Source organism: Musa acuminata, chromosome BXJ3-2 (assembly GCF_036884655.1).
Source record: "Musa acuminata AAA Group cultivar baxijiao chromosome BXJ3-2, Cavendish_Baxijiao_AAA, whole genome shotgun sequence".
NCBI classification, from domain to species: domain Eukaryota; kingdom Viridiplantae; phylum Streptophyta; class Magnoliopsida; order Zingiberales; family Musaceae; genus Musa; species Musa acuminata.
Genome location: NC_088350.1, coordinates 19,921,045 through 19,932,140, shown reverse-complemented (window position 1 = coordinate 19,932,140; position 11,096 = coordinate 19,921,045). Strand labels below are relative to the sequence as shown.

At 42.7% G+C, this 11,096-nt stretch overlaps 2 protein-coding genes across 5 annotated transcripts; one reads left to right on the top strand and one right to left on the bottom strand.

Annotated features, from left to right (window-relative positions):
* Positions 1-3,898: 3,898 nt before the first annotated feature.
* On the top strand, positions 3,899-6,061 carry LOC135631178 (cytochrome b561 and DOMON domain-containing protein At4g12980-like). The gene is made up of 3 exons (XM_065138640.1): positions 3,899-4,641; positions 5,172-5,426; positions 5,700-6,061. The coding sequence occupies exons 1-3, from the start codon at positions 4,030-4,032 to the stop codon at positions 6,006-6,008; spliced, it is 1,176 nt and encodes a 391-aa protein (XP_064994712.1). The 5' UTR covers positions 3,899-4,029; the 3' UTR covers positions 6,009-6,061.
* Positions 6,062-7,118: 1,057 nt separating this feature from the next.
* LOC135631910 (probable glucan endo-1,3-beta-glucosidase A6) lies at positions 7,119-10,848 on the bottom strand. Of its 4 annotated transcripts, none has more exons than XM_065140026.1 (4): positions 10,533-10,848; positions 10,290-10,407; positions 8,827-10,149; positions 7,119-7,344 (listed from the first exon to the last, which is right to left on the bottom strand). In XM_065140026.1, the coding sequence occupies exons 2-4, from the start codon at positions 10,351-10,353 to the stop codon at positions 7,307-7,309; spliced, it is 1,425 nt and encodes a 474-aa protein (XP_064996098.1). In that variant the 5' UTR covers positions 10,354-10,407; positions 10,533-10,848; the 3' UTR covers positions 7,119-7,306. The 4 variants fall into 4 exon arrangements, with proteins under 4 accessions (XP_064996098.1, XP_064996096.1, XP_064996097.1 ...); XM_065140024.1 differs by having other exon boundaries at positions 10,467-10,839; XM_065140025.1 differs by having other exon boundaries at positions 10,483-10,839.
* Between the last annotated feature and the right edge of the window lie 248 nt (positions 10,849-11,096).

Here is an 11,096-nt window from a genome sequence, read left to right as displayed (position 1 = left end):
TTGTCTGGCATGTCATTGGTCCATCGACGATACTTCGTCTAATTCTTCGGCGCATCATCCTCTCTTGCGGCCTATTGCCTAATTAGCCAGTTGACCTACACAACTTTAATAACCTTGACACAATATCTGCTCTTCTTAGCCCGATGCCCGAAACCATGGCCTGTAGCCTTCTATCGATACGTCGACCGATCCTCCGGTGCGACATTCAATCTTTTGACATGTTTTTCTCTGGCTCAACATGATTCTTCCTGCTTTAATTGTCTTTCCCTGATCGAAGCATCCTGCATCACTTAAAAAGTAGATTAAATTATTAAACACTATTAATTGGTTTCATCATCAAAATATAAGATTTAACAATCTCTCCCTTTTTTATGATGACAACCAATTGATGACGGAGTTTAAACAAACTCACCCATCAATATGTCATATTGATAGAACTCTTGGATTCAAAAATTGAAGCAACATGTTATCATAAACTTATACATAATATTATCATACTTCTCCCCCTTTGTCATCAACAAAAAGGAGAAGTTCAACTATCAAGTGTTTAGGACATATTACAATTCAAATCATTGCATTATAAATATAATATCAAGTTTTATCATCATACAAGCTAGCAAATTTAGCAAGTGCTACATCATGCAAGCTATCAAGTTTTAGATATTAAGATAGCATTTTCTACAACATACAAGCTAGCAAAAAAAAAATTTCTTAATTTTAGATAGTGTAAGCTAGCAATTCTGCAATGTGCAAAAAAAAAATTTCCCCTTTTGCAATGTGCAAGTTGTAAGTTTTGCTTCTTGAGATAGGCAAGATAGCACTTTTGAAATATTATATTTCTTGCTTTTGAGATGAGGAAACTAAGAAGTTTTTGCTTCTTCTTGAAGTATGCAAGCTAGCAAAATTTGCTCCCCCTATGTCATTGTCAAATGGAAGAGAAGAATACAATGTTGTAATTCTTTTCCCTTTTCATCAATCTTCACATCATGACAAAGGTAAATTTGCTTTGATACCAACTGTTAGGAATGAGTCGGCACTAGGGGGGGGATGAATTAGTGCAGCGGTAAAAATTACGTCGGTTCAAAATTTCTTATTCGATTAAAGTCGATTTCGGAAAGATACTTAAAATTGAAAGTGTATAGAAGAGCGTAGTCGATATAAAGCAAGTAAGTTGATAGTAAAGGTAAATTGCACAAATAGAAATGCAAACTGAGTTTATAGTGGTTCGGTTATTGTGACTTACATCCACTCCACCGATTCATCTTCCATCAAGGCCACTGGCATCCACTAACGATCTTCCTTTAATAGACAAAGAGCAACCTCCTTCTTACACCTCTCTTCTCCTTTTCCCAGGTTTAGGAGATAACCTTTACAAGCACTCACTCCTTTCTAAATAGAATTCTAAAATTAGATCTAGAGGAGGGGATTTCTCAAGTGATTGCAGTAGCGTTTTCTTATTTTAAAACTCTCTGTACTTGTATCTTTTAACTAGGGATGAGAGGGGTATTTATAGGCCTCAAGTTGATTCAAACTTTGAGTCTATAAATGTCTTATCTCGGGTTTCCTAGGTACAGGCGGTATCACTGCTTATGTCAGTCCGACACTGAACTACACTGGGCGGTACCACCACCTAGTTTGGTAGTACCACCGTTTGATACCTGATACTAGGTAGTACCATCGCCCAAACTAGTGGTACCACCGGCCAAACTAGCGGTACCATCACCTAACAGCCTCTCAGAGGCTGTGTTTGGGTGGTACTACTGCCCAAATTGATGGTACCATCGTTTGACACAGTCTCGAAGACTATGTCATGACGGTGCCACCTCTTGGGTCACTGTTTGAGCCTTTTCACTTGGCCCAACATAGTCCTTACATTGACCCAACTAGCCCCTAATTGGGTTGGCCCAATTCCAATCCTAATTATATGCTAACTACGAATTCTAAGGCATACGCTAAGCTAAATAAGTCTGATGAGTCAAGATTTCTTCCGGCGATCTTCCGACGAACTTCTGACGATCTCTCGGCAATGTTCCAGCGGACTCCCGGTAAGCTCTTGAACTTCACAACGATCTTCTTAGCAAGTTCCGACGAGCTTCTTTGGCAAGCTCTTGGACTTCTCGATTGGTTCTAGCAAAACTTTCGATGAACGTTCGGACTTCCGACGAACTCTCGAACTCCCAACGAAATCTCGTTCTCGACTCCGAGACTTCATTTTGCTTTATGCCTTGCTATCGTAGTTAATCCTGCATATATAAAATACACTTCAATTTAGACAATTATTACTAAGTATGAATCATGTTGTCCGACATGTTATTGGTCCATCGACGCTTCGTCCGATTCTTCGATGCATCGTCCTCTCTTGTGGCCTATTGCTCAATTGGTCATTTGACGTCCGCAACTCCGATATCCTTGGCTTAATATCTACTCTTCTTAGCCCGATGCCCGAAACCATGGCCTGAAGACTTTTGTCGATACGTCGACCGATCCTCCGGCGCGATGTCTAATCTTCTGACATGTTTTTCTCCGGCCCAATATGATTCTTCCTGCTTTAATTGTCTTTCCCTGATCGAAACATCCTGCGTCACTCAAAATGCAGATTAAATTATTAAATACTATTAATTGATTTCATCATCAAAATTCGAGATTCAACCGTACGATGCTGGTAAGATAGAAGTATTATACTTTCGATATGCCATCTATATAGAAACTAAGGTCGGGAGAGACTTTCCGACCAGATCCCTTCGATGCTTAATCCGAGATATGTAAATATGAGTTCGAGTAATTTCAAAAAGGAAAGAAGTATTCTTTTTTTTTTTCTATTTAGGATATATTTTTATAAAAATAGGAAGAAAATTTATAATTATTTTTTTTTCATAAAGAAAAAGAAAGAGTTTTGGATTGTCTTTTCTGCCACATAGGAAGTGGAGAAAATTTATGATTGCTATAAAGTTTATGTTTCAGTTTTTTGAATATTTATGATGGGTGAAAGGTTATTTGGATCTCATGTGACAATCTTATCAGCTGACTATAGATTTCATATCAAGATGAGTTTCCCCTCGTATTTTCCTTCATAATTGACTCAAAAGAATATAAGACTCTCCTCTGTACATTAACAAGGTGATACTGTTATTGATTCTTTTTCAGCATGAATTGTATTAAAAGTTCCTTGTGAATAGTAACAAATTTGTGGACTTAGTAGTTAAGCCATTCTAAATAGCTTCACATTCTTGTTAAAAATAAGAATAATACTTCGTTTTACAAGTTCTAATTTGGTTTCTTATTTTTTATTTTGAATAAAATTACATCTATTTCACTCTTATTTGACACTTTTCTAACATAAATTATATCAAAAATGAGCCCAATTACAAATTTATTATATATATATATATATATAAATATATATATATATATATATACAAAAATTTTGGGTTAAATGACACTTTCGACGTTTTGTTTTCTGCCGTACAAACGAACTCCGACAAGTAACGAAAAGTATTTAAGTTTCCAAGCGTCGGAGTGCATCTTTCTAAATTTAAGGGTGAGGATAACAAATTTTGACCGCGTTAATTTCTCTGGCCACAGCTCCATTACGCATGCGACACCGAATTAGACGATGCCACGCTTACTGTTTCTGACATCCCCGCGGAACAACGTACCCGTCCTTCCTTCCTCGTCCCGCCTTCCCGACCCCCCCCCCCCCTCCTCACTCTCTCTCTCTCTCTCTCTCTCTCCCCGAGAAGCGAGCTGTCATCTTTCCTTCTTTTCCCTCGCTAATTTTGGCAACGAAACCACTCGTTAACCGAGAATTCGTAACGACGTACTGTTCCATCGATCTTTTCCTTCTCCTCCGATCGGTCTATTAGGCATTCGAATCCCTAATCAATTACTAACTAATATAAGTAGACGACTCGTTTGTACTCCTTGCGAAAACCCCCCTCGATTCCTTATATATTCGGTTCCCAGGCCTGTAGTGAAGAGCGCGTGTGGAGGAAGACGGCCACCTCCGAAGTTTGGGTTTTGGCTGGCGCCATGGCCGCTCTAGGCTTTCGTCTTCTCTTCCTCCTCTCTGCTGTGGGCTCTGCTGCCGCCGCCACCGCCAGTGGCTGCTCCTCCATGGCGTTCTCCTCCAAACGCGTGTACGCCGCGTGCATCGACCTGCCCCGCCTCTCCTCCTCGCTCCACTGGTCCTACGACAACGCGTCCGCCACGCTGTCCCTCGCGTTCGTGGCGCCGCCGGCGGGGCCGGAGGGGTGGGTGTCGTGGGCGATCAACCCCAGCGGTGGTGGCATGATCGGGTGCCAGACCCTGATCGCGTTCCGCCAGCCCAACGGCGTGATGGGTATCAAGACGTGCAACATCACCAGGTACGGCCCCGTCGCGGAGGGGCCGATCGAGTTCGAGACGTCGGACATGGCGGCGGAGCAGTCCGGGGGGGTGATGCGGCTCTTCGCGAAGATGAAGTTGCCGGCGGGGATGACGGAGGTGAAACAGGTGTGGCAGGTGGGGTCGGCGGTGGTGAATGGCGTCCCCCAAAAGCACGACTTCAAGCCGGAAAATCTGCAGTCGCTGGGACAGTTGAATCTCATCAAGGGGTCGATCTCGGCATCCGGCGGAGGCACCGCACCCAGAAGAAACAAATATGTAAGTGGAATTTATGCATTTCCTGCCTTGATTTCCCTTCCCTTAAAAATCATTCTTTTTTGGCGGTGAATGTTTTGGTTTCTTTCCAAAGTTGATATTTTTGGCTGATTTGGGGTATATGGTGACAAAAGGTTTACTTTTTTTTAGAAGCAAATTTGAGGAGAGTAATTTAAAAACATGTTGGAAAAATTGACCCAATATGTAGTAATGAATTCTCAAAAAATTCATATGATGAGACACCTAAAACATCGGTCCAATATGCAGTTGAAATAACTTATTACAGACTACTACTACTACTCTCCAAATGCATGGCTTATATGTTTCTATCAGTCTACATAGACTTCCTACTATTAATCATAGTAGAAGTGCTATAAATTGCAAATATAGGAATAGTTAAAGACTTTCAAGCAATATTTTGATTTCGCAAACCAATTTATAGCCAGCAAACAATTAGAATTTACTCCTTTCTTCTTAATTTTACTCAACAATGCTCTTACAGGATTCAAACTCCTAACTTGTCTCCTATACAGGTACATGGAATTCTGAATGCTGTGAGTTGGGGGATTTTGCTTCCAATTGGCCAACTCTTCGCAAGATATCTGAAAACATTCAGATCTGCAGACCCTGCATGGTTTTATCTTCATGTATCGTGCCAAATTATTGGCTACGCTGTTGGAGTCGGTGGCTGGGCTACTGGTCTCGTTCTTGGCTCCAGATCTAAGGGAATCCAGTACACCACTCATCGCAATATCGGCATCTCCCTTTTCACTCTTTGCACCATACAGGTAACTAACAAAGCATCACCCTCTGTTCTTTGTATTATTCCGAGAAGGAAGGAAATCTGCCATGTTCTTCAAATGAGATATGCTAAACTTGTCGATGAGTTATGGAGCAATTGACTTCATCAAACACATTCTATTATTTGAATGAATTACTCGGAGAAAGAAGTCACTCAAGAGTTTGTTGACAACTATGTTCTTCATATGCCATATGCTCAAGTAGTTCTCATCTGTGTTCATTAAACTTGTTGTTGATGGCTTGACTCGTGTGATCCACAGGTTTCTGCTCTGCTCCTGAGGCCAAATAAGGATCACAAGTACAGATTGTACTGGAACATCTACCATCACTCTGTGGGATACACCGTGATTGTGTTGGGGATCGTCAACGTCTTCAAAGGCCTGCAGATACTGAACATCGATCATAAATGGACAGTGTATTTTATCATCATAATTTGCATTTTGGGTGGTATTGCCTTGTTCTTGGAGATTGTTACTTGGATTATAGTTATCAAGAGGAGGTCTGATGACTCCAGAAAGTCTTACGACGGATCGACTTCTAGCGGTGTGCAGCGGTCAATATCTTTATGACAACCTTTTCATTTCCAAGAAACTCGGTCATATTTATAAATGTTCTATCTATCATTATCATCCTCCTTTGTACACTGACTGGATTTCCTTTGATCATTACCATCACAATGTGAATTGGTCATGCTTTCTATCTGTGTTTTCTCTGTGAATCTATGGATGTAGTGTTTGACATAAATTTGTTACTTGTCCGACCATTACATAAGAATTATTATGTTTTCCTGTGCTCGAGGATTGAAACTATAACAAAATGCGACGTTCTTCAACCCAAATAAAGTCTAACAGCTCTCATTCCGCGAGGCTTTAGGTCATAGTTGTAAAATAAAGTCTAAGCAGATCATTTAAGTTTTTCTTTTTTTCAAAAGAATATTTATAGTGAATCTTTTTTTTTAATCTATTTCCTTATTCATGTGTTCACAAATTTTATCCATTTGACTTTTTTTATCCTATGTGATTTAACTCAAAAATTTATGATAAAAATAAAATATATTTTTTGAAAGATGTTAAATTATTATCTTATCTTTTAAATAAGTTGATTAAATAGTGTGAGTCGTAGGGATAAGAGACTCTTAGTGTAATTAAATTATATTTCACTATGACATCTATATGTATGTAGATCCATCCGAATCGCAAGTATTCGAACCTATAAGACTAAGATTCGAGAATAGTTTAAGATTATCGTAAGTTTTTTTTTTTTGAAAAGTTTAATACATGTATTACTATCCGATATAATAAGAAGTAAGGATAGTTTGAAAACTAATTATCTTTTATTTTCCTATCAATATTATCGATAGTATCATGCTAAAACGGTTCATGCCTTGGGTGATCATCAATATAATTGCAGCTAACCTTCTACACTCTTTTGGAACTCATTAACATTGTAAGAGGAGGAGAAATTGGTTTCATCCAAATGAAACTTTTGCTCACTCCAAGTAACCCTGGAGAATTTTCTAAACCAACTGCATAAAAGTAATTGCTCATATTTATCACAGAATTTATATGCTTCCTCACTATAATTATCAACATCAACAAATTTTATGAAGTGGAATGAAAGACAAATGAATGAAAATGCCAAAAGAAATTAGAAAAAAAAAAAAAAAGGTTGAGAATAGATGAACAGAAAAACACAGTAAAATTTATGTAAGTTGGAACGATACAGAGAGGTAACCCTCGAAATTCAGATACCACTGCAAATTAATCTCAAAATAACTCATAATGCTGGAAATAAATAAGAGTTTCAACAAATGGATTCCGCAAATCACATATTGATTTTGACATGCTGCTGATAGTGTTAATACTCCTCAGTTTGTCAAACTCGCGTATTTGCAAGTTCCGTAACCTGCAGAGATCATCAAAAAATCACTCCAGCCAGCAATTTCAATCAAGACAACAAACATAGAAAGAGAGCACACAAATAAAAAGGAGAATCATTATATCGAAATTTTTTTGTGTGACCGTAAAGCCACATTATTTCATGAATCTGTAAGTCCATGAAGAAACATCCGACACAAATTCTCCATAACTGTGCTTTCACAAACAATCTTCCCATATCGTTATAAACGGTAATCTACTGAAGCATGAAGAACAGTTTCAACAATTAAGAGTGTATTACAGAAATGAAGAGTGACAATAGTTCCCCAAAATATATCATGATCATGATACGAACCATGAAGAAATCAACTAAAAAATGGCATACATGTTAGAGAATTTTGCTAAACATTTACATTTTAAACTTCAAAGCATAAGTTAATAGGCGACTAAATTGTCAAAGTCTCCCTTATCTGAAAACAATGAGTTGTTTCTTAGTATCAAAATGAATGTTTGATTGCCCAATCCTTCAAATCATTTTGTGACAAATTTCCCCTATGTGAAAAAGATGTTTTTTCTTAGTGCCAAGTTGAATGGGAATGTCACTTTAGGTTGAATGCTTCTTTCTCTAACCTGTCATACCATTTTGCGAGCAAGTCAAAGAACATTCCTTTGTTCAATATTATGCCATATACAAGGCTCCATATGCTATCAACTATTGACAATGAAATGCAACATCACCATTAATTCGAATGTTTGTTTATCTAATCTTTCAGAATAATTGCAAAGATAATATTAGTAAAAAAACACATTACTTTGTTCTATGTTTTGCTCTATGCTAGGCACTATATGTTATTGAGGTATTCACAACCAGATACATGTCTAATAAATCAGAAACAACTAATTGTTAGCCTCATCCATATCATCTGTTATCATATACTTCATAACTAGGAAATCTCTTAACAACAATGACTCAAGCTACCTCTTCTCGGTGGCCAAAATGCCAACCTCAGCAAGTACCTCTAGAGGAAAGATATGTTTTATGATATATTTTACGACTTGAACAATATCATAAACATTTTCATTTCCATTGATATCAAACCTGAGCAGTTTATTGTTTTCGGAAGTCCAATCATAACCATTACCGACCCATCTCAAATCAACTCCAATTTGTTGTCATTGCAATATGGTATGTATCACATTCATCTAATTTTCACATCAAGAAGTTGCTATCATTTTAGTTCTGACTTCTCCATTTAAACACTGCATTCTTTACATTGATCTACAATTAATTTTAGTCATCACACAATTCTAAACCTTAAACCATATTCTATGTTTCAGTTCTTTGTGAATCCTAGTAGTTGCCATAATCTAATCCTACCTGCCATATCACACACTGGACCATGCAATACTTGCGTCAGTTTGAACTTTCAGCGAACAGGTTATGGACAATAGAGACTGGCTTCTACTTCCGTAGGAAGCCACCGTAAAGAGAAAGGAAGTGGGCCTTTACTTGGGTCGGTTTTGGTCTGCACGGCGAGCCCGTCGAAGAAGCACGTCCCGCCCGCCTGCCGAAACTGCTGCCAGTAGGAGTTGAACGCGTAGCTCGCGTGCGCCACGAGCGTGTTCGGCTTGTAGCATGGCCCCCCTGGGCGGATCGCGTCGCACGTGCCGTTCCCCTGCCCGCACGCGTACGCCAGCGCCGCCCCTACCGTCGTCGCGTTCGCCGCCGGCTTCCGGTCGCCGCCGAACACGCACCAGATCTTCCCCTTGTACGGCTCGTTGTTATCCGGGGGCGGCAGCGGCGGGTACGAGTCCAGCGGCCGCCGCCCGCTGAGGTCCACCTCGTACACCTTGCTCCCGTTGGGGTACAGCAGCCCCCAGTGGCGCTCCGTCCCCGGCCCAGGCTTCTGATTCTCGTTGTAGAGAGAGAAAACGAACACCGGCATCACCGCCCCTGGCCGCGCTGGCGTTCCTACGGCCGGACGCGCCGCCAGCCGCCGCGCGAGGTTCCGGTTGTAGATGGCCGCGTTGTGTACGTTGGCCCCGATCTGGTCCAGGTCGCCGGCGTTCGGCCAACCCGTCTCCGCCACCGCGATCCGGACGTCGCCGGACCCTAGCCGGCCCATCGCCGCCGCCACCGCGTCGAGCATCTGGTCGAACAGATTGGTGTAGGTCAACTTGCTCCCTGGGTCGAAGTAGTTGAAGCTCGCATTGGAGGTAAAGAGGGCGTAGTCGAGGCGGATGGAGGAGGGATTCGAGGCCCAGGCGAAGTAAGGGTAGGCGTCCACGAAGTAGTAGGAGCGGGTCTTGTGGAGGAAACGGAGTAGAGGGCGCATCACCGGCTCAGCGATGTCAGAGCGGAAGGCGCCTGCGGAGGGCGGGAAGGAGGTCACGAGGGCGTCCATGGCAAGGGTCGTGCCGACCTTGACGTCGCGGATGGAGCGGGCGCTGAGGGCGCGGTGGATGTTGACCATGGCGGGGACGAGGAAGGGCCAGGTGGAGTTGGCGAGGGAGGTGTAGGAGAGAATCTCGTTGCCGACGAGGAGGTAGCGGACGCGGACGGCGGGGTAGAAGGGGCCGAGGTTGGTGCCGACCCAGGCGTCGGCGGCGGAGGCGTTGACGCCCAGGGAGGGGATGATTTCGTTGGGCACCATGATGGAGACGCGGAAGCGGGTGCCAGCGAGTGCGCGGAGGATGGCCGGGTTGGCGTCATAGATCTTGACTGCGCCGGCGCCAATAGAGTGGAGGAGGTGCACAGAGCGAGCGGCGGAGGGGAGATCGTCGCCGAGGGTGCCATAGTTGATGCCCAACCTCGCAAAGTGCCCACCTTTAGCTGCCACAGACGACGACAGCGCGTTAAAGAGCACCGAGAAGAGGTAAAAAGAGGATCTTGCGGCGTCAAAATCCAATCTTGGGCAGCGCAAGAGAAGAATACTCGGCGGAGAGCATCGAGGAAAGAAAACAAAGCATCACCTGTGGCAGAGAAGAAGAAGAGTAGAAGAAGAAAAAGGAAGGTCGCCTGTGTGTGCGGCGGCATGGTCAGTTGCAGAGATGGCTGCTGCGCTTCTCTTCAGTTTCCAGAGCTCACAGCCTGCAGAGTTAATAGCTCAGCAGCTTGCAAGAAACGCTGGGAGGGAGGGAGGCGGCGACCTTCGCAGGAAATTACACGGAAGAAAAGCGAAAAGCATTCAAGGCAAGTCGAACTACTTCAGCTACCAGAGAAAAGAGATACGCTTGGTAGCAGAGCAAAAGAACTGCTCTTTATCTCTCCGCTCCCTTTGAATGCGTGCGCTTCGCCGCTTTTGTTCGTGCATCACAAAGCGCGGGGAATAAAGAAAAGGAAGAGAACTGTCGGGCCCTGTTGTTGGTCTCCTCAGTGGGAAGGGGGAGCGAGATCCCCTCCATGGACTCCGTCGTGCTCACGGCTGTCGCAGGCAGTGGCCGTGCACTTGGGACCTGTGCCTCGCGACAGGGGCGAGGCTTCTCCACCACTCCGCTGCTTGACTGCAGCACGGGAGCCATCCGGCGCGGCGCGTCCGTTGGGGAGTCATTTTCTAGTGCAATGCCAAAGAAGCCAAAGATTCCGAGGTTCACATTGCCGAGGAAGTCAACGGAATTAGGTGAGTAAATCGACATGAAAACTAGATATATGATTCAAGTGATTCAACAGGGAAATAGGGAACTTCACTGAACGACATGAAAACTGTTCATGGAGGTTGACCTTGCACCTCCCCTGCATGAGAAGACATGGGAGATCAAAATCACTTTTTATTCTTTTAG